The sequence below is a fragment of the Somniosus microcephalus genome, chromosome 34 (genome assembly GCF_052327205.1).
Source record: "Somniosus microcephalus isolate GS21.2 chromosome 34, FLI_Smic_1.0, whole genome shotgun sequence".
In the NCBI taxonomy this organism is placed as follows: domain Eukaryota; kingdom Metazoa; phylum Chordata; class Chondrichthyes; order Squaliformes; family Somniosidae; genus Somniosus; species Somniosus microcephalus.
In genome coordinates this window covers 4,592,121-4,616,011 of record NC_141020.1, presented here as the reverse complement: position 1 = coordinate 4,616,011, position 23,891 = coordinate 4,592,121, and the positions used below count along the sequence as shown (strand labels likewise).

General features: G+C 47.8%; 1 protein-coding gene across 1 annotated transcript in view; it reads right to left on the bottom strand.

Moving 5' to 3' along the window:
* sae1 (SUMO1 activating enzyme subunit 1) overlaps window positions 1-23,891 on the bottom strand; it is a 147,887-nt gene that overhangs the window by 73,477 nt on the left and 50,519 nt on the right. Inside the window, exon 6 of the mRNA XM_085973214.1 lies at window positions 7,088-7,193. Within this exon, the coding sequence (XP_085829340.1) occupies window positions 7,088-7,193 (106 nt within the window). The remainder of the gene's footprint in view (window positions 1-7,087; window positions 7,194-23,891) is intronic.

Genomic DNA, 23,891 nt, shown 5'->3' with positions numbered 1-23,891 from the left:
GGCCTGGTTAAGCCCGCCCTGTGGGCTTGCCGGGCAATTAAGAGAAAGTCGGTGTCAGATGACGACATGCTCATTTTTGTTTTGACGACAGATGATTTTTTCAGTGTTTGACAGCATTGAGGTGCTGCAAACACTGCCAATCACTGTACTACGGTGAGCCCTTGCACCCAGGTTCTCCAGTGACTCCCTCCTTAGGCTAGAACGGATGGCAACTGCAGGTGAGGTTACAGAAACGATCTGTCACTGGTGAGAGAGGTTCTCCCAATGAGCGGACTGCACAAACACTTCAAACCTTATTACCTACAGAAAAGTCTAATTACATTAAAAATGATTTCCCCAGCATTTCCTTACCTCTGAAAATCACCAGTGCACCATTGGATCCTTCACACCACTTCTGCAGCTGTCATCAATGAAGAAACATTACAGTAGACCCACAACATGCCACACTTACCCTGGCGTGGTGTCCAGATGTCGGGAAGCCCGCAGTCGACCAGGCAAATTGGAAAGAGCCTCTTTAACTGCCTGTTAACAAGCAGTTAAGTGGCTATAATCCTCTTCCCGCCGCTAGGAGTCGGGTTCCTGCGCAAATCGGGGACCCGACTCCCGGGAAGACTGATTGGAGGCGGGTTCGGGACCCGCTGCCAATCTTTTTGATTTTGTCAGCAGTCCCGCCTCCAAAACCTGACCCAAGCGTCGGCAAAATCGCCCCCATGGCGTGCTCTCAAGCGAAGGTCTCAGTGGGAACAGGGGAGCTGAGTCTTTGGTACTTTCCGGGAAAAAAAAGCAATTCCTTCTGCATGTCTTCTGGTGCTGCAGCTGAAGTCTGAACAATAATTAGGCCCTTTGCATTTCACCTATGGGTGGAATGGGAAACATAAGAAATAGGAGCAGGAGTCGGCCATTGGGCCCCTCGAGCCTGCTCCGCCATTCAATAAGATCATGGCTGATCTTCTACCCCATCTCCACTTTCCCACACTATCTCCATATCCCTCGATTCCCTTAATATCCAAAAATCTATCGATCTCAGTCTTGAATCTACTCAATGACTGAGCCTCCACAGCCCTCTGGGGCAGAGAATTCCAAAGATTCACCACCCTCTGAGTGAAGAAATTCCTCCTCATCTCAGTCCTGAATGGCCGACCCCCTTATTCTGAGACTGTGACCACCTGGTTCTGGACTCCCCAGCCAGGGGGCAACACCCTCCCTGCATCTACCTAAGCAGCATTGAGCGTACGCTCTAGAATCTCTTCGCACAATTCCACACCCTTCTTTTTTTGTTGTTGCAAGATACGCCGGCATTTGGCACTCACGGGGTTAAATGGTAACATCACGGAACAATGGCACGAGTTGCCAGAGAGTTATGTTTAGATGCCAATCACACTATTTCTCTGCCCCATCAGCTTCCTAATTACATCACCTAACCCAGCCTGGTTTCCTGCAGGCTGCTTGCTGGCTCTACACGTCAACCTTGAAGCTGTGAGCTGCAACACCCACGGCATTTTCCACAGGACAGCCTGCACACAATTATTATTCACCCAATACCGTTAATAATAGGACTGATGGTATCAGCATAGCCGTTATCAGTGCTTCAAATGCTCTCAGTTAACAACAAAAAAAAGGCTGTATCTCACTGTTAAAGTTTATACTGTACATTACACAAAGCTCAGGTATCTCGTGTGCATTGGAATAAAGATTTTAGACTGGAAATAAAAACCTAACCTGCCCCCAGCCCCCACCTCCCCATTTTATCCTCTATCTTCCAATTCCTTGCTGGGGTACAGTTCCATCACTGTCATCTGTCCTTAAATACCTCAACCAATTGGCCAATAGCCTACAGGTGCCTCGAAAGCATCAATAAAAAAAAGACTTGCATTTTTACAGCGCCTTTCACGACCTCAGGACGTCCCAATGTGCTTCACAGCCAATGAAGTACTTTTTGAAGTGCAGTCACTGCTGTAATGTGGGAAACGCGGCAGCCAATTTGTGCACAGCAAGCTCCCACAAACAGCAATGTGCTAAATGACCGGATCATCTATTTTTTTTTTAAAAAAAAGAGATATTGGTTGAGGGGATAAATATTGGCCCAGGACACTGGGGAGAACTTCCCTGCACCTCTTCGAATAATACCACAGGATCTTTTACAACATATAGGAATTTTAAAAAATCCTCCTCTCCTGAAGGCAATGACTTATGCTCGTGTGCAGCACCTTGTCCATTCTTCATGTGACCCGAGACTGCAAGGGTCAGTAGGCTAATTGATTACAAAGGGCGCTACAACAAATCCTGTTTCTGTCATCATCCGACATGCACTTTGCAGCAGAGGTCAGTGGACAGTAATTAAGTCCAGGGACACGAAGACCGACTGCAGCCACAGCTGACCTGACCAAAGATCAGCAAACTCAGCATAGGCCGGGAGTCAAACCTGCCACCTTCTGCTCATCACGGCTCAGCGCTACAACTTATTTTTAAAAATTACAATTAACAAACACGTTCTCAAACTACAATCGCTGAAACACAACCTACATTGTTTATGCCTTCCTCTCAAAAGAAACTATTTAGAAGTGGCACTTTTTGCATAGCTTGTTTAAAAAAAGTGTTTTTGTAGTAGTCTGTATATTCGCACAGAATACAACAGAGCAGGCTATCAATACAAGTCTTGCCCATGTGGCTTGGCCCAAAGCCATTATTTTTGCTTCTGCCCACATCGTGACACTCAGTCTCTTTCAATAGTCAGTCCATCTGCTCTTCTGTACTCCTACCCATCTCCTCGCTCCTGGCTGCTTCTCTGCCTCACATGTCTGGGCAAGTACTCTTGTGACAGCCTGATGTGGCTGAACCATTGTTGTGTTTCTTTATTCAGTCAGGATGCTGGCAATAAGACCACTTCGAAAATACTAGAGTCCCGATGGATGACAGAACGCTCTTTGTGCACTGGTGGCACACACAATGCCCGAGATCAATATACTTGATATATTTAAATCACTTACAACTTGAATTAGATTAATTTTACTCGACAATGGCTCAAACAGAGGGACTTGTATTTGATTTCCAAGCAATGCTGCTCAGTTTGGCTCACGTTACTCTCGCCTTTGGTTCAGGAAGACGTGGATTCAAGACCCACTGCTGGATCTGACTACATAGTTGAACAGTCCAATGCAGTACTGAGGGAGCGCTGCACTGTGGAGGTGCTGGGCTCCAGGTGAAATGTTAAACCCGAGGCTCCATCTCCCGGCTCTGGTGTTTCAGGCACACAATAGAGATCCCACGGCACTGTTGTGAAGAACAATGAGCCTTACCGGGAGTCGTGGCCATTTTCCTCCCTCAATGCCACCAGAAACAAAGTGACTCGTCATTCATCTCTTTAGTTGTAGACTGTTGCTGTGTGTGTAAAGAGCTGCTTTGTTTGCCTACATAATGACACTCACTGCATTTCTAAACAATTTATTCTGAAGCACAGAGGTTTCGGAGAGATGTTAGAAAGTGCAGGGCTCTCTAACATCCCTGTGCCACGTTGCATTAGCAGACCAACACTCCGTTCCTGTGCTGCTTATTACACTATCACCCTACGCCCCGCTGAGACACTTTATTTATCTTGTTCTAGTCTTTCGTTTTACTTTGAATAAAGAAAGACTTGCATTTCTAGCGCGCCTTTCACCACCTCAGGATGTCCCAAAGCGCTTTACAGCCAATGAAGTAACTTTCGAAGTGTAGTCACTGCTGTAATGTAGGAAACGCGGCAGCCAATTTGCGCACAGCAAGCTCCCACAAACAGCAATGTGATAATGACCAGAGCGTCTGATTTTAGTGATGCTGACTGAGGGATAAATATTGGCCCCAGGACACCGGGGAGATCTCCCCTGCTCTTCTTCAAAATAGTGCCGTGGGATCTTTTACGTCCACCTGAGAGAGCAGGCGGTTTCACGTCTCATCCCAAAGACGGCACCTCCGGCAGTGAGGCGCTCCCTCAGCACGGTACTGGATTGTCAGCCCAGTTTTTTGTGCTCAAGTCTCTGGAGTGCGACTTGAACCTACAAACTTCTGACTTTGCTACATCTTACTATAGTTCTAAAAAGACCAGAGAGCGAAAGAGAAAAAAAAAGAACAATTTTCAGTCAACCGCACGAGACTCTGATAACCACATGGATTACTGTGTGCACGGTGGAGCAAGCAATTTGGCTCTGTGGAAGTTATTAAGGGCACACACCCAGGGACAGTGCAATGTCCACTGACCCATTACGCCAAGTCTCTCAACAAGGAAGGCAGCTGTGTAAACTCAACAAAAAAACAAAGCCTGAAGTCTTGTTAAATGCTGTTTTGGTAAAAACGTCAGCGGCTTTTTAGTTTTAGCACAGGTGGTGTTTTGGGCGAATTGATTTGGAAGTACTTGTTCCAGAGGAAGCAGCGATGTCGTGCTGAAGCAGGTGGGATGGCGGGATGGCGGTCTGCAGCCTCTGTACAGCTGAGCAACCAGGCAGCACAGACAATGGGGATACTAAATACTGCAGCAGGATACCGCACTTCAGTTAATTATGATGAATTCTTACACCCAGTACTGGAAATAAACCAACACATTTTGACAAAATATTGTGGAAATTAATTACTTTTGATACAAATGTATAAGATTAAGAGGGGCCAAGATAGAGTGGATAGGAAGGACCTATTTCCCTCAGCAGAGAGGTCAATAACCAGGGGGCTTAGATTTAAAGTAATTGGTCGAAGGATTAGAGGGGAGTTGAGGAGAACTTTTTTCACCCAGAGGGTGGTGGGGGTCTGGAACTCACTGCCTGAAAGGGTGCTAAAGGCAGGAACCCTCATCACATTTAAAAAGTACTTGGATATGTTCCATTGAAGTGCCGCAACCCACAGGGCTACGGACCAAGAGCGGGAAAGTGGAATTAGGCTGGAGAGCTCTTTTTGGGCCAGCACAGACACGATGGGCCGAATGGCCTCCTTCTGTGCCGTAAATTTCTATGATTCTATGAAATACTTGATGAGAAGAAATTAGGGAGAGACAGATGCATAAAGGCACCTCACTACAGAAGCAGAGGTTTACAGCGTAGGTGGTGGCCATTCAGCCCATTAACCAGCACAAGGCTCAAAGAAACAAGGCGACAATTTCCATTCTAATATAAGTGCAGCGTTTCAGTCGCTAACAGTGGTTGTGTCTTTCTGTTCGTGATGACAGCCTAAAAGCCACAAACTGGAACAATTTTAGAAAGTGAGAATGTGGTAGAGAGAACATTAGCTTAGTCACATCGTCCACAGCAATGCGACCAATTGCATAACTGGCAACTATGAAAAAATCTATCTTCAGCTCCCGTTACCTTTTTTTTAAAAATTCATTAATTCACGGGATGTGGGCGTCGCTGGCAAGGCCAGCATTTATTGCCCATCCCTAATTGCCCTCGAGAAAGTGGTGGTGAGCCGCCTTCTTGAACCACTGCAGCCCGTGTGGTGAGTCGTAGCGTTTTGGTACAACTGAGGGTCACGCTGGGCCATTTCAGAGGAGCAGTTAAGAGTCAACCACATTGCTGTGAGTCTGGAGTCACATTTCGGCCAGACCGGGTAAGGGCGACAGATTTCCTTCCCTAAAGGACATTAGTGAACCAGGTAGGTTTTTATGACAATCCAGTAGTTACATGGTCACCATTACCGATACTAGCTTTTTATTCCAGATTTATTCAATTAACTTAATTTAAATTTAACTCGTGTCTCTGGATCATTAGTCCAGTAACATAACCACTGCGCTACTGTTCCCTACCGTTACTGGTTACTCTGGATAGAATTATCCAGCAGTTAATGGAACTGGATGTTTGTCTATGTTTTAAGTGAGGTACAGGTATTATCCTTTTAAAATCAGTGTTCAAAATCAACAATATATTTTCTCTCCCTCCTGTGCTGAAGCCACTAACTTAGTTTCCGAAATATGACTACACAGGTGGTGGATCAATGTTCCCACTAAGGCGCACGTGCGTGGCCGCGCAGTAATCTGAAAGGTCCCGCGCAGGCCGCTCGCTGGCCGTTACACTGTAAATACCGCGCATGCGCAGAAATTTAAAGGGACAGTGCGTTAAAAGAAACAGGCCGCGCAGAACAAAGTGCAGCTTAGAGGGAACATTGCGGTGGATGCCTCCAATACCATGCCCATGTTTTATGTCGACCTGTTATCCCATCGCGGAGGTGGTCACAGCCAAGCCTGATATTGCCCTCACCCAGTGTCTCAGACACTTCCAAGCAGGAGGGTCACTGGATACCAATGCATCCTCCTTCTTCTTAGGCAGTCCCTTGGAATCGAGGATGACTTGCTTCCACACTAAAAATTAGTTCTCAGGTGACTGATGAGTCCAATGCGGGACCTACAGTCTCTGTCACAGGTGGGGTAGACGGTGGTTGAAGGGGCGGGTGCTTGGGTTGACGTGCGCTCCTTGTGCTGCCTGCGCTTGGCTTCCGCTTGCTCCCGGCAAAGAGACTCGAGGTGTTCGGCGCCTTCCTGGATGCTTCTCCTCCACTTTGTGCGGTCTTGGGCCAGGGATTCCCAGGTGTCGGTGGGGATGTTGCATTTTTTCAAGGAGGCTTTCAGGGTGTCCTTGAAGCATTTCCTCTGCCCACCTGGGGCTCTCTTGCCGTGTCGGAGCCCCGAGTAGAGCGATTGTTTTGGGAGTCTCGTATCGGGCGTGCGGACAATGTGGCCTGTCCATCGGAGCTGATCGAGCATGGTCAAAGCTTCGATGCTGGGGATGTTGGCCTGAGCGAGAATGCATGCTACACGTGACTTCAATCCTACGTTAAGTGGTTGACTCTTAATGACCTCTGAAGCCGCTCAGTCGTTAACAACAAGCACCAGGACAACAACTACAGCTTTGCCAGGGCCGTCCACATCCCAAACACAAGCTTAAAAATAAAGATAAAGTACAGCTGGAGCAGGTGGGGCCAGGAGTCACACTATAAGGCACAGGGAGGGAAGAAAGTTAGGGGGCGGCATTTCAAACTGCAGTATTTGCTTTCAACTCAAAGCACCAGTGGTATAAAAGCCCAGCCCACCCTCTGCCCACACACACACACACACACACCCAGGTGCTTCCTTTACCTTGCAGAAGAAAATAATCACTTGGCGTTCGTTTCAGGCACGTCTTTGCCTTCTCGCTGCTCCAGTCCACTTCCAGCGCCTCCTTAAGGTGGCAAAAATTCACCGACTGAATCAAGAAAAAGCAGGAATGTAGAAATCAGCACTCAACAAACGGAATTTTCTCAAACACTTTCCTACTTGTAGTAACTGCAGTTAAACAATAGGCCTGGTTGGCGAGGAGGTCCCAAAACATCAGATAAGTAGCTTATACGAAGGACACAGGAACAGGAGGCGGCCATTCAGCCCCTCGAGCCTGCTCCGCCAATCAATGAGATCATGGCTGATCTGCGACCTAACTCCATATACCCGCCACTGGCCCATATCCCTTAATACCTTTGGTTAACAAAAATCTATTAATCTCAGATTCAAAGTTAACAACTGATCACGCATTAATTGCCGTTTGCGGAAGAGAGTTCCAAACTTCTACCACTCTTTGTGTGAAGTGTTTCCTAGCTTCACTCCCGAAAGGCCTGGCTCTAACCTTTAGGCTATGTCCCCTAGTCCTAGACTCCCCAACAAGCGGAAACAGTTTCTCTCTCTCAGTTCCCCATAATATTTTGCCAGTTCCCCCTAAAATCTAGTAGCCTTTCACGACTGCTGTATATCGAACACACACTACCACCCAATAGTCGGCGTTGGTGCACTAGCCAAGAATTAACTTGACGTTACGAGAGGTTTCTGAGCAAGACAAAGAAAGCTCATTAATTTCTGATCTTACGGATTTCAGCAGGTGTGCCAAGTCACTAACGGCTGCGCTGCATTAATTAACAGAGTTTAACACAGGTTAAACGCAACAACGTGGTCGTGAAACTTCTGTAACTGCACAGAAGAGCCCAGGCCAGCTGTCACCACGGACACCTTGCTGAAAAAAGCAGTCATCAAAGTACAGGGAGGTCAGGATAAACAGGTGAGGCTTTGTAAAACCCTGCTTGAAATAATGAGATAATGGAAGCAGCTGAAGGAATACTATGCACCAATGAGGAAACTTGGCCTACAAACAACTACCAAACCCTCATCCATGCCTTTGTTACCTCTAGACTTGACTATTCCAACGCACTCCTGGCTGGCCTCCCACATTCCACCCTACGTAAACTTGCGCTCATCCAAAACTCGGCTGCCTCGTGTCCTAACTCGCACCAAGTCCCGTTTGCCCATCACCCCCTGTGCTCACTGCCCCGTGTCCTAACTCGCACCAAGTCCCGTTCACCCAGCACCCCCTGTGCTCACTGCCCCGTGTCCTAACTCGCACCAAGTCCCGTTCACCCATCACCCCCTGTGCTCACTGCCCCGTGTCCTAACTCGCACCCAGTCCCGTTCATCCATCTCCCCTGTGCTCGCTGACCTACATTGGCTCCCGGTTAAGCAACGCCTCAATTTCAAAACTTTCATCCTTGTTTTCCAATCCCTCCATGGCCTCGCCCCTCCCTATCTCTGTAATCTCCTCCTACCCCACAACCCCCCCCCCCCCCCCGAGATATCTGCGCTCCTCTAATTCTGCCCTCTTGAGCATCCCTGATTATAAATCGCTCCACCATTGGTGGCCGTGCTTTCTGTTGCCTGGGCCCTAAGCTCTGGAATTCCCTGCCTAAACCTCTCCGCCTCGCTACCTCTCTCTCCTCCTTTAAGACGCCCCTTAAAACCGACCTCTTTGACCAAGCTTTTGGTCACCTGTCCTAATTTCTCCTTATGTGGCTCAGTGTCAAATTTTTTGTCTTAGAATACTCCTGTGCAGCGCCTTGGGACGTTTTACTACATTAAAGGCGCTATATAAATACAAGTTGCTGTTGTTTAAGTCGCTACAATTCATAAAGGGGCTTCACACAAGAAATACACATCTTAATGTCCAAGCATGCAGTATATGCCTGTGATGCTGTAGGGCAGCAGTTCTCCAAATGCTTCAATATCTCTGCGCTATTCTTCTGCTTGCATGACAAGATGGTGTACAATTGGCAGGACCGGACTCAAACGTTTCAAATCCCCTTTCAGGGAGCTCACCCTGGAAGTCACAGGCTTGGGGCGGGAGGGGGAGTGAAGCTGAAGGCAGCACGAACTCAAGGCTGGTACCATAATGCTCATATCAAGCATCTTCAGAAGTAATAATTGATGCCAAGTATCTATTTAGCTCACCGGCCATATCTTCATCTTCATGCCTAAACTGTCCGGATAAATCCCTCAAGAAATCAATGGCGTCTTTAATCTGACTGTGACGGGTTGCTTTTTTTTTGTTGCTATTCCGGGTTTCGTCTGATCGAATCTAAGAACATAAGAAATAGGGGCAGGAGTAGGCCGTACGGCCCCTCGAGCCTGCTCCGCCAATCAACAAGATTATGGCTGATCTTCAACCTCAACTCCACTTTCCCGCCCAATCTCCATATCCCTCGATTCCCCGAGAGTCCAAAAATCTATCGATCTCAGCCTTGAATATACTCAACGATTCAGCATCCACAGGTAGAGAATTCCAAAGATTCACAACAGTGAAGAAATTCCTCCTCTTCTCAGTCTTAAAAAGCCAACCCCTTATCCTGAGACTGTGCCCCCTAGTTCTAGACTCCCCAGCCAGGGGAAACAACCTCTCAGCATCTACCCTGTCAATCCCCCTCAGAATCTTACATGTTTCAATGAGATCACCTCTCATTCTTCTAAACTCCACAGAGTAGCGGCCCAATCTACTCAATCTCCTCGCCCAATATCCAAAGACAAGTGGGAACTGTCACTGGTGTGACCTTCCTACCCCGGGGACATAAGAACATAAGAAGTAGGAGCAGGAGTAGGCCATACGGCCCCTTGGGCCTGCTCCGCCATTCAATAGGATCTTGGCTGATCCGAATCTAGACTCACGTCCACTTCCCTGCCCTCTCCCCGTAACCCCTAATTCCCTTATCTGCTAGGAAACTGTCTATCTCCATTTTAAATTTATTTAATGTTGCAGCTTCCACAGCTCTCTGGGGTAGCAAATTCCATAGATTTACTACCCTCTGAGTGAAGAAGTTTCTCCTCATCTCAGTTTTGAAAGCGCAGCCCCTTATTCTTAGATTGTGCCCCCTAGTTCTAGTCTTGCCCATCAGTGGAAACATCCTCCCCGCATCCACCCGATCAAGCCCCCTCACATTGAAACCAAATGCAGGATGAGATGAGCTAACACAGCAAGAATCAGTCGATTGTAAATGGTCCACGTGGCGACATTCCACCTTTAACAATTGAGCCACTTGATCACTGGTTAACCTCCTTTGAACGAACTCGAATATTCTTATCGCAGCCTAATTACCACAGTATCGACCAACATCTACAATAAGCGTCACATTTGTGTCACCGGATTGGGTATTCGATATTATCTCTGGCTGGGACCTTCAGTAACGAGAAGCTGAAATGGCAAACCATTATCTAACATCTCTATAGTTATCAGGAACTCACGATTATCTGATCAGAGTAGGCTGTTCAAATGCTTTAACAATTCAGGGAGGGGATTTAATTGCAAGATAATGGCAGTGTTTCCACAGTGAAAATCTTAACTTTGTTGGAAGAAAAAAATATATAAAAGCTGGACAAACACTACTTCAGTTGAGGCCGAACCAGTGTTTTATAAAGGTTCATCATAACTTCCTTGCTTTTGTACTCTATGCCTCTATTCATGAAGCCCAGGATCCCGTATGCTTTTTTAACCGCTTTCTCAACCTGCCCTGCCACCTTCAACGATTTGTGCACATATACCCCCAGGTCTCTCTGTTCATGCACCCCCTTCAGGATTGTACCCGTTAGTTTATATTGCCTCCTCATTCTTTCTACCAAAATGTCTCACTTCACATTTTTCTGCGTTAAATTTCAGCTGCCACGTGTCCGCCCATTTCACCAGCCTGTCTATGTCCTCTTGAAGTCTATCACTCTCCTCCTCACTGTTCACTATACTTCCAAGTTTTGTGTCATCTGCAAATTTTGAAATTGTGGTTTGTACACCCACATCCAAGTCATTAATATATATCAAGAAAAGCAGTGGTCCTAGAACCGACCCCTGGGGAACACTGTACACCTTCCTCCAGTCCGAAAAACAACCATTCACCACTACTCTCTGTTTCCTGTCACTTAGCCAATTTCATATCCCTGCTGCCACTGTCCCCTTTATTCCATGGGCTTCAACTTTGCTGGTAAGCCTATTATGTGGCACTTTGTCAAACACCTTTTGGAAATCCATGTACACTACATCAACCGCATTGCCCTTATCAACCCTCTCTGTTACCTCATCAAAAAACTCGATCAAGTTGGTTAAACACGATTTGCCTTTAACAAATCTGTGCTGGCTTTCCTTAATTAATCCACACTTGTCCAAGTGACTGTTAATTTTGTCCCTGAATATTGTTTCTAAATGCTACCCCACTGCCGAGGTTAAACTGAGCGGCCTATAGTTGCTGAGTTTATCTTTACACCCTTTTTTGAATAAGGGTGTAACATTTGCAATTCTCCAGTCCTCTGGCACCACCATATATAGAAACTTAAACACAGAAAAATGTCCCAAGGCGCCTCACCGAGTCATGAGGAAAATGGACACCGAGCAAGGAAAGATGAGGAGCGGTGAGGTGGGTTTTAAGGAGGTCTTTAAACAAGGAGAGGGAGGTGGAGAGGCAGAGGTGATTAGGGAGGATATTCCAGAGAGTGGGTCCGAGGCGGCTGAAGGCATGACTTCCAGTGATAGGGTGCAGGGAGGGGCGATCCACGAGAGGCTAAAGTCAGAGGAACAGAGAGTTTGGGGAGTTGTACGGCTAAAGGAGGTTAGAGAGATGGAGAGGGGCAAGGCGTCAGAGGGATTCAAAGACAAGGACACGAATTTTTAATTTATGGGGACCAGGATCCAAAGCAGGTCAGCAAGAGCAGGGCGTGGGGGGCAAGAGGAGGGAGCAGGACTTAGTGCTGATTAGGATATAGGCAGCAGGGTTTTCTATGAGTAAAGGGTTGGGGGACAGGCTTCTTTGGCATAAAAGTGTACAATTTGTTTTATTCCATTTCAATAATCATTCGTCTGCAAAGCTCAAATCTTCTCCGATAGTTTTCTGGTGTCTTTTCTCTTACTTGCGATGATGAGCAGGCATTTGGTTGTAGGGATCAAATTTTGCAACGGATTTCCATTGATTTTTCACCGGCAGGATTTTTACAGTCCACGAGAATGCCAATTAGATCTGGATTAATCTGCTTAGTGAAGAAAATCAGCCTAGCGAATGTGTGTGGAGTGTCTTTTACATTGAACTTGAACAACACGCCCCGCACAGCATTACGTGTCAATTTCTGGACTCAAACATTAATGAAAAGACAACGGGCTGGGTTTTAGGAACGTCAGCGGGTCTGAGGCGGGCGACGTCGGTGGAAGGCCCTGACCCTGCTGCCGGCTCCATCCCTGCCTCTGAAATAAATTTACCCTGATTTGTTAAACCCGCCCAGTGGGTTTCCCGGCCAATTAGAGGAAGCAGGTCTGGTGAGGTCATTTGATGACACATCATCTGCCGGTTTCCTTAAAGGGACCACGGCCAACTTTCTTTTGACATTTGTGCTGTCAGTGTTCTACAGCATTGAGGTGCTGCAAACACTGACGAACACTGCGCAGAGGCACAGGGCTACACCCAGGCTCTCCCATGACTCCCGGAGTCACAGCACGCAAGGAGGTTCTCTTCCCTTCCCATGGACAGAAGAGACCTCTCCAGGAGATCAACACAGCCTGGTTGCACATTGCAGAGGAGGGTACGAGCAGGGACGCGGTCAGGAGGACCTGGGTGCAGTGCTGCAAAAGTTGCAATGCTCTCAGTTGATCAGAAAACGTTAGCACAAAGCAACACTCAACCTCATCCTGCTGTGCCTCTCATCACATCCCCATCACTCTGATTTCCCTACCCTGCTCCTGCACATCCTTACTCACACCAACATACCTTGCAGCTCCACCCACCCCTCTCTATCTACATTATCACATCTCCATCTCATTAGCCACCCTTCACATTCACACTCATCCTCGTGCAATCATACCAACAACACACAAGGGTAGGCACTTGGGTGTTTCATGCAATGTTCATGTAAAGTTTCTGTTAATGTGGTGTTAAGCATTGAAACCTTTATTTTCAACACTTTGCGTTCTTGGACAGATGTGTGTGCACCTTTGGAAGTGGCTTAGTGAGTTGCAGTGAATGGTGAGACATAACGGTACCCCCCACAATGGTGATGAGTCTGAAAGGAATGGCTTGGGCATTGTAGGGATGCTTTATGGTGTTGGTGTGGGGTGGTGTTAACCTGGCGCATCATGTGGCAGCCAGGGTGTACAGCATCAAGTGAAGCCAATCTGGCCATCCCAGGCCTCCCAGACAGCAATGTGGTCGGGTGCTGATGCCCTCTGCAGCATCAGTTGATTGCGGAGAAGGTTGGTGTTGTTGGTGATGCTGGTGTTGGGGCTGATCGTAGTGGGATTCTGAGGTCCAAGGTGAGAGAGTTTTAAGGGCACCCATGCTGATGGAATAGATGTCAGGTGAAGTAGAGATGACAGAAGCGATCCGTCAATGGTGGGAGAGGTAACAAGGTCAGACTGGATGGAGAGTTGTGTAATTATCCTGAATCGATAGTGGAAATGCAGTTTAGAGAAGCTAGTGGTTAAGGGAACATTTCTCAATCAGCTGAGAACTTTGACTTGACATTTGAAGCTGTCAATTCATCAGCTGACTCAATGACCTCCTGCCTCAGCTTCACAGACGAGGTCTAGGCACAGCGGGAAACTGGTGGGCGACCTGTCAAATCCAAAAAGCTGGGAAAAAACATTGATAATTGGCTGTAAACAAGCCACTAATGATTTTAATTGCATCCCGACCGCTGCCGGTCGGGTCTGCTCAGCACTGACAGACCCAACATTTAGTAAAGATGCATGGTGGCAGGTTCACAGCGGGGTCCCGACCCGCTGGGGAAAAAAACACTTTCCCACCCGATCCGCCACCGATCGCGCCCGCTGACCGCCCCCCCCCACCGCCCTGCAAAATCCAGCCCAGAAAATCAGGATGACGATAATGATGAGACAAAGAGGAAACACTTGCACTGCCAATACAGGACTGGAGAAGTTCCCATCGACACTTGGGAAAAGTGACCTACATTGGGTCCCGGTTCACCAACACCTCGATTTTAAAATGCTCATCCTTGTTTTCAAATCCCTCCATGGCCTCGCCCCATCTATTCTCTGTAACTTCCTGCAGCCCCACAACCCTCCAAGATCTCTGCGCTCCTCCAATTATGGGCTCTTGCGCATCCCCCGATTTTAATCGCTCCACCATTGGCGGCCGTGCCTTCAGCTGCCTGGGCCCTAAGCTCTGGAATTCCCTGCCTAAACCTGTCCGCCTCTCTCTCCTCCTTTAAGACTCTTCTTGACCAAGCTTTTGGTTACCTGTCCTAATATCTTCTCATGTGGCACGGTGTCAAACATTGTTTGATAATGCTCCAGGGAAGCGCCTTGGGATGTTTTTATTACATTAACGGCGCGATAGCAAATTTTAATTGTTTTGTGGTCCTTACTATCGTGATCATTCAGACAGTTCGGCTCTCTTCTCTAGAAGCAGCTTAAGCAGAAGAAAGTTCGACCTTTTCTGCATGGCTAACATTTTGCAATCATTTTATCTAATCTATTTATATGTTGCTAAATGGTAATGAATTCTGAGCAGTTTTTGCACTGTGCATTTGCACCCAGCAGGAACTGACATCAGACAACCCAAACTCCTGCACTTCAGGAGACACTTTCATCATTTCTACATTGGAGAGACCAAACGCAGATTGGGTGACCGCTTTGTGGAACACCTTTGTTCAGTCCGGAAGCGTGACCCCGAGCTTCCGGTCGCCTGTCACTTTAATTCTCCGCCCCACTCCCACTCTAACCTCTCTGTTCTCGGCCTCCTACACTGTTCCAATGAAGCTCAACGTAAGCTCGAGGAACAGCACCTCATCTTTCGATTGGGCACTTTACAGCCTTCTGGACTCGACATCGAATTCAACAATTTCAGATCATAACCTCGGCCCCCATTTTTTCGGATGGCAGCTGTTGATGATTCTGCCATCCCCATTTACACCTCTTCTAGCCCCATCCTTTGCTTTTTTACTTGTCCCATTACTATCTCCTTTTGCCTTGCATCATCATCCCTTTTGTTATTTAATCTCTCCTGCCTTCCACCCTATCACATACCTTCTCTTTTGTTCTTTCCTTCCCTCTTCGCTTTCCCTGCCCCCGCACGTGCTTAAAACCTGTTACATCTCTAACTTTTTTCAGTCCTGATGAAAGGTCATCGAGCTGAAACGTTAACTCTTGTTTCTCTCGCCACAGATGCTGCCTGACCTGCTGAGTGTTTTCATGTTTTGATTTCCTCTCATCAGTGTGCAGTGCACGGAAACCAAGGTCCCACAAGTGAAGAGGCAATATTCCCACCCAGGGTTAAACCTACACCTCCCATCAATCCAGACGTCACAATGTGATAGCTCAGCCAGCACCCGCATCGTCCTGCAATCTCAATACATGGGCAGGTTGGGCGATTGGGCAGATGCATGACAGATGCAATATAACATGGATAAATGCAAGGTTATCCACTTTGGTGTCAAAAACAGGAAGGCAGATTATTATCTGAATGGCAATAGATTGGGAGAAGGGGAAGTGCAACGAGACCTGGGTGTTCTTGTGCACCAGTCGGTGAAGGTAAGCATGCAGGTGCAGCAGGCGGTTAAGAAGGCAAATGGTATGTTGGCCTTCGTAGCGAGAGGATTCGAGTACAGGAACAAGGGTGTCTTGCTGCAGTTGTACAGGGCCTTGGTGAGACCACACCTTGAGTATTGTGTGCAGTTTTGGTCACCTTATCTGAGGAAGGATGTTCTTGCCATGGAGGGAGTGCAGCGAAGATTCACCAGGCTGATACCTGGGATGGCAGGAATGACATATGAGGAGAGATTGGGTCGATTGGGCTTATACTCGCTGGAGTTTAGAAGAATGAAAGGGGATCTCATTGAAACTTATAAAATTCTGACAGGACTGGACAGACTAGATGCAGGAAGGATGTTCCCGATGGTCGGGGAGTTCAGAACCAGGGGTCACAGTCTAAGGATAAAGGGTATGCAATTTAGGACAGAAATGAGGAGGAATTTCTTCACCCAGAGAGTGGTGAACCTGTGGAATTCTCTACCATAGAAGGCAGTAGAGGCCAATTCATTAAATATATTCAAGAAGGAGTTGGATATATTTCTTAAGGCTAAAGGGATCAAGGGATATGGGGAGAAAGCAGGGACAGGGTACTGAATTTGGATGATCAGTCCGTGTCGATATGCAGCAAGACCTGGGCAACATTCAGACTTGGGCTGACAAGTGGCAAGTAACATTCGCACCACACAAGTGCCAGGCAATGACTATCTCCAACAAGCGAGACTCTAACCACCTCCCCTTGACATTCAATGGCATTACCATCGCTGAATCCCCCACTATCAACATCCTGGGGGGTTACCATTGATCAGAAACTGAACTGAACCAGCCATATAAATACTGTGGCTACAAGAGCAGGCCAGAGGCTGGGAATTCTGCGGCGAGTGTCTCACCTCCTGACTCCCCAAAGCCTTTCCACCATCTACAAGGCACAAGTCAGGAGTGTGATGGAATACTCTCCACTTGCCTGGATGAGTGCAGCTCCAACAACACTCAAGAAGCTCGACACCATTCAGGATAAAGCAGCCCGCTTGATTGGCACTCCATCCACCACCTTCAACATTCACTCCCTCCACCACCGGCGCACTGTGGCTGCAGTGTGTACCATCTACAAGATGCACTGCAGCAACTCGCCAAAGCTCCAACAGCACCTTCCAAACCCGCGACCTCTACCACTTAGAAGGACAAGGGCAGCAGACGCATGGGAACATCACCACCTACAAGTTCCCCTCCAAGCCACACACCATCCTGACTTGGACCTGTATCGCCATTCCTTCACTGTCGCTGGGCCAAAATCCTGGAACTCCCTTCCTAACAGCATTGTGAGTGTACCTACACCATATGGACTGCAGCGGTTCAAGAAGGCAGCTCACCACCATCTTCTCAAGGGCAATTAGGGATGGGCACTAAATGCAGGCCTAGCCAGTGACGCCCACATCCCATCAATGAATAAAAAAAAAATCTCAATGAATGGCGGAGCAGGCTCGATGGGCCGAAAAGCCTACTCCTGCTCCTATCTTCTATGTTTCTATGTAACATCCCAAAAGGAAACGATTCAGAAGCTCAGCTGGTAGAGACAGTGGGCTGGATTTTCAGTGAGGAGTCGGGTAGGAGGCGGGACTACAACTTTCGGGGTTGTAGTCCCGCCTCCATCGAGTTCTAGCCAACCCACGCGATTTTGACTTGATTGACCTTGTTGAGCCCACCCAGCGGGCTCAGCAGGCCAATTAAGGGCCACCCGGCAACAGGTGACATCACAGACTGAAATTTCATCTGTCAAGAGTTTTTGACAGATGAAATATCAGCGTTTCACAGCTGTTTGAAGCTGTCAAACACTGAATCTATTCTAAGTTAATTCCTTCCTCTCAGGATGATTTAGAGATCTCCCCGGAACAGAAAGCTGAACACTGCAATTTTCGACAGCTCGCGGCCATTCTGCTTTCTGTGCCGGTGAGATGAGGGACTCCCGAGAGCTGAAGGAAGGAAGGCTGTAAAGGTAAGTAAAGGTATGTAGAACTTCTTTAAACACATTACACACACCAAACACACTTACCTTTGCACTCATCACTCAGCTGAACACTGGACATCTCGACCCCTCCAAGCCCTTCATCCCGACGGTCCGCCTTCTCTAACCTGGCGTGGTTTGGAGCCGTCGGGAATCCCACACTTCAACATTAAAAATAGGGATTAGGCTAAAAACTCACTAATCCCCTTCCCGCCTCGGGGAGGCGGGTCCCAGTGCGGGGCGGGTACCCGCCTCCTTTGAAACTGGCATGGAGGCGGGTTGGGGCGGGATGGGTCCGTGCCCCCCCGATTTCGGAATTTTAACCCCCCACACGTCTCCAATCCCGCCTCCACGGCCCAATGAAAATCCTGCCCAGTGGGTAACTGAACCACAGAGACTAGGAACATCCCAGCCTTCTGCTGAGTTAACGGATCTGCACAGAGACGAGGGACAGTCAGGCTGTTACAATTGGGGGTGGTGGCGGGAGCTGTACGAGGGAGCGCCTGGGTTCCTACTCCTGGTTACCAATACTATCTTGGCTCACGCATGATGAATCGTACTGGAAGGTGGCCACGACCCATGGAAGCAGGCTGCTGCAGGGGTCAGCACTTGTCAGATGGCACCGGGAGGCAAGAAGAAAACAGAAACCTCACCAGACATCCTTAGACAGGTCCTTGACCTCCTAAAATCAATTTTTCCACCAACCTGCATGCACTACGAATACATTAGTTACCCGACCGCTCTTGGTTTTGGTAATTAACTCTAGAGCACTGGCTATTGGCATCTCCCACAACACTGCCGGCACAGACACGATGGACCGAATGGCCTGCCTCTGTGCCGTAAAATTCTATGGATTCTATGACTATCAGCAAAAAACAAACACCAAAATAAAAATAAAATGCACGGGATTAATTTTAGGCCTATAATCTCATCTGAGCCCTGAGCTTCTCTCGTGTTTAGGACATTACCTGAACCCCTCAATGAGATTCCTTATTCACTGCACAACTTAGAAGTTGGGAAAACATCCAGATCGACTGCAGCCGAAATTTACGGCAATGATTGTCGATCTTTCTGTGAAAATGGTTACGTACTAAAGATATGGAGAACACAGGTAGTGAACACCTGCACTAACAGCCACTGCCAGTACAAACACAGACTAGGGACTGAATTCCCTCTCTCAAATTTAAAGTCAGCATCTGTGGTAAATAGAACACCAGGGTGTGGCTACCAGCCCGTAACCTAATCTGAGCTCACATGGCTGTTATGAGCTTTGCTGTTTGCTATTTAGGTCAACGTCTTAATCCCTCAATCAGATGTTGTGTCGTAACCATTGTTGTGTATCATTCAACTCCGCAGCCCTTTCGCCTTCAGTTTGAATTTTGGGAGTTATTTTCTCCCGAACACCGCTTTTAAAAATCATTTAATACCAATTTCCATGTGCAAATTGCCCCAATTATCGTACACAAGTTGGCCCACAGTGGAGGAAGCTCATTCAAGGCTGACTATCGTCCATGCACATGGATGCTTGAATGAGTCTTATTGCTCAGCATAGATTAACACAAAATAAATGGAATTGTCAAACCTTTAAATACGGGCACCATTTATACCTGTGCAACTCTAGTAGAGAGAGCATTCAGAAAAGCTCCTCGTGTTTTTTTTATTTATTGGATATGGGCGTCGCCGGCAAGGCCAGCATTTATTGCCCATTCCTAATTGCCCTCGAGAAGGTGGAGGTGAGCCGCCTTACACAACAGAGGAGCAGTTACGAGTCAACCACATTGCTGTGGGTCTGGAGTCACATATTGGCCAGACCGGGCAGGGGCGGCAGATTTCCTTCCCTGAAGGACATCAGTGAACCAGATGGGTTTCCACGACAATCCATTTAGTTTCATGGTCTCCTCCATTACTGATGCTAGCTTTTTGTTTCAGATTTATTTAATTAACGGAATTTAAATTCCCCAGCTGCCGTGGTGGGATTTGAACTTGTGTCTCCGGATCATTAGTCCAGGCCACTGGACTACTCGTCCAGTGACTTTACCACTATGCTACCGTACCCGATGGACACTCTACAGCAGTCACATAGAGTTTTACATTATACACAATATTTAACCACTAACACTTAGAGGTACAAAAGCGCAATGTCGTTGAATTCTGATGGCGGCTGCTACCTACCTTTGGTTTCCGATGCCGACGGCCCTGATGTCCATTTGCAGAACTTTCTCTTATTCCAGAATTCCAGCACAGGCCGTTTCTCTTCATCACTAGGTTGACGCTGGCGCATTGGTCAAGTGCAACGCAAGATACTGAATGCTTTTATTATAGAGCTAATATTCTCCAGATGATGGGCTAAGGTCTTGCAGCGGAATAAGGCTGCAACCACATCCGGTTAACTGACTAAGTGCGAGCGGAACAATAGGGAATTTACATTGACCAGCAAGATACGGGTCTGCCAAACGTGCGTTCCAAGCACACTGCTGTACGGCAGTGAGACCTGGAGCACCTACAGCAGGCCTGAGGGAAGAGTAAATGCTTGCCACCCACTGCCTTCTCCACATTCTTCTTCTTAGGCAGTCCCTCGGGACCGAGGATGACTTGCTTCCACACTAAAAATGAGTTCTCAGGTGACTGATGAGTCCAATGCGGGACCTACAGTCTCGGTCACAGGTGGGGCAGACGGTGGTTGAAGGGGCGGTGGGTGGGGTGCTTGGGTTTAAGTGCGCTCCTTGTGCTGCCTGCGCTTGGCTTCTGCTTGCTCCCGGCGAAAAGACTCGAGGTGTTCAGCGCCTTCCCGGATGCTTCTCCTCCACTTTGTGCGGTCTTAGGCCAGGGATTCCCAGGTGTCGGCGGGGGATGTTGCACTTTTTCCAAGGAGGCTTTGAGGGTGTCCTTGAAGCGTTTCCTCTGCCCACCTGGGGCTCTCTCGCCGTGTCGGAGCTCCGAGTAGAGCGCTTGTTTTTGGGAGTTTCGTATTGGGCAAGCAGACGTGTGACCCGTCCATCGGAGCTGATCGAGCGTAGTCAAAGCTTGGTCTATATATTCCATATGGTCCATATTCTATATATCAAGTGGGAAAACAAAGCTCCTGGTACCAGGAAGCCAAGTTGCCAAGTTTAATAACTTTTCTCAAACGGATGCCTCCTGTGGATTGGTTATCTATGTCAACAACAACAATTTGCATTTATATAGCGCCTTTAATGTAGTAAACATCCCAAGGTGCTTCACAGGAGTGTTATCAGACATTTGACACTGAGCCAGTTAAGGAGATATTAGGACAGGTGACCAAAAGCTTGGTCATAGAGTTAAGTTTTAAGGAGCGTCTTAAAGGAGGAGAGAGGTGGAGGTGTTCAGGGAGGGAATTCCAGAGCTTGGGGCCCAGGCAGCTGAAGGCGCAGCCATCAATGATGGGGCGATGGAAATCCCAGGGATGAGCAAGAGGCCAGAATTGGAGGAGCGCAGAGATCTCAGAGGGCTGTGGGGGGCTGGTGGAGGTTACAGGGATAGAGAGGGGGCGAGGCCGTGGAGGGATTTGAAAATAAGGATGAGAATTTAAAAATAGAGTTGCTGCAGGATCGGGAGCCAATGTAGGTCAGCGAACACGGAGTGATGGGTGGAATATGGGCGGAATCCAAAGGGTCTTTTGTATGAAGAGCTTGCCGATGCTTCAAGGCGGCTGGGTAGACCTAGGCTCAGGTTTGCAAGAGGGAGTTGAAAATCTTTTAACATCAATACCACAAGCTGGGGCGACGTGGCTAACAATAGGCCACACTGGAGGGGGCTGGCCTGCATTGGACAGCCGAAGAGGCTGAAGAGAGGTGGCCGAGAGAGAGGAAAGAGAAGAGAGCAAAGGGGAACGTGTGTCAGGCTTCCTAGCGTTAATACGGCGCGGGCTTCATCCCTTGGCCCTGTGAGTTACGCCTGCATCAAGTACCGTCACTCGAGAACCGGACCCATCAGCTGCTCACTGTTGCAGCAAGGCAACTTTGGCGCTTCCACCATCGGCTTTCGAGATAGACGGCTGCCATCCGCTATATAGTAGTGGAGGCCAATGACTTAAGGGTGTCACAGACCCTGTATTCCGCTTAGTAACTGCAGCGATTAAACGCATTCTGGAGCAGTATCTGGATATGTAACGTTACAGTGATCACACTTCAAAAGTACTTCATTGACTGTGAAACGCTTTGGGATGTTCCGAGGTCACGAAAGGCGCTATAGAAAGGCAAATCCTTTCTTTTTTACGTGCACTATGCAATGAAGTGGAGATCTCAACTCAGAAATAAATGCATTATCATAGAATCAGAGAATCGTGCAGCATAGAAGGAGGCCATTCGGCCCATCGAGTCTGAACCGCCTCTTTCGAAGACCAATCCAGTTAGTCGCACTCCCCCGCTCTTTCCCCACATCCCTGCAATTTTTTCTCCTTCAACTATGAACCAAAATAAAAATAAAAAAATCAATCTGGAAGTATTCAAGACATCAACTGTGTCTTTCACAATATAATTACTTACTTTTCATTAAAATGTTGAAACAGTTGGTTAAGGAAAGAGCTTCGTTTGACTAACTACAAACAGCAAAACCAGGTCCCAAACAACAGCACCGACTAGTGGCAGAATCAGAAAAAGAAACAATGTGGCCAGTTCTGAAACGCTTCCAAAATCCAAACTACAGACCCACGCAGAAAGCTTCTCCCAGTGGGACTGTATATTTAAAAAAAAATTTTTAAATGGAAGTACTGTAATTATCTTGGCCCCAAAACAAGTCTCACTGCCTTTGTTCAACTATAAGGGAGGTACTGTAAAAAGAGAACAAGAAAAGGAAGAAAAACAAATAACATTCTTACAGGGCTTGACAGGGTAGATGCTGAGGCTGTTTCCCCCTGGCTGGGGAGTCTAGAACCAAGGGTCACAGTCTCAGAATAAGGGGTCGGCCATTTAGGACTGAGATGAGGAGGAATTTCTTCACTCAGAGGGTTGTGAATCTTTGGAATTCTCGACCCCTGAGGGCTGTGGATGCTCAGTCGTTGAGTATATTCAAGGCGGAGATCGATAGATTTTTGGGCACTAAAGGAATCGGGCGAGAAAGTGGAGTCGATGAAGAAGATCAGCCATGATCTTATTGAATGGCGGAGCAGGCTCAAGGGGCCGAATGGCTGACTCCTGCTCCTATTTCTTATGAGAGAGAGAGAGAGAGAGAGAGAGAGAGAGAGGGGGTGAGAGAGAGTGTTAATGCTGACTGACTTGTTGCATTTACACCACACTGTTTTTGTTCTGAAATATGTGCTGTGTTCTGAAGCTAGAATGTGCAACACTGCACCAACTCGGGGAGGTGCGAAACCCTTCATAATCCTGCAGTGAATTGTGTGTGGGAGCTCCTCCCATACCTCGGGAGGGGTTCTGCTCGACAAGTGCACTTCCACTTAATTAAAAAAAACTTTCCACAGCAGTTAGATAAATAGAACAGGGCACTGGATGGTAACTAGGTTATCCTTTCCAGAATACACGGCACGAAGGAGGAACAAGACTCGCATTCATCGCACGCACATTTCAATTCTGTCGTTTTGTATGTCCCAAACAGGACTGGAAACAACCCTGCTCCGCAGAGTGTCGGCTTGTAAATTAAGTGTTAAATTTGGGGTTGGTACAAGAAAGAAAAATCACGAGTTCATAAATCTCCATTAAAAGGAGATTCTCTCATACTGGGAAACAGTGGATCTTTATTTAACATTCACATTTAACTGGAACGCCACAACCATCAGCCCAGATTTCCCACATTAAAACTGAGAAACAAGCAGTCTTCGCTGGATAAATGTACTACATGCTGCGCTACTGACACATACGCAGCAGCCGCTCGCAAACAAGAGCAGAAGGCCCCGCGGCGGATCCCGGTCTGCGCTGAGGTAACTGCTCCTCGTTAAGCCAGCAACGAGGGTGCTGCAATTGGCCAGGCTGCTCACTAGGGACTGCTGCTGGAAGCTGCAAGCGTACGAGGTCAGGTGAGGTCAGGGTCGGGCTCAGTGGCGATGGCCTCCCTAGTCGAATAGCTCGCCAACATTCAATGTCGGAGGCCAGACATGAGAAATGGCG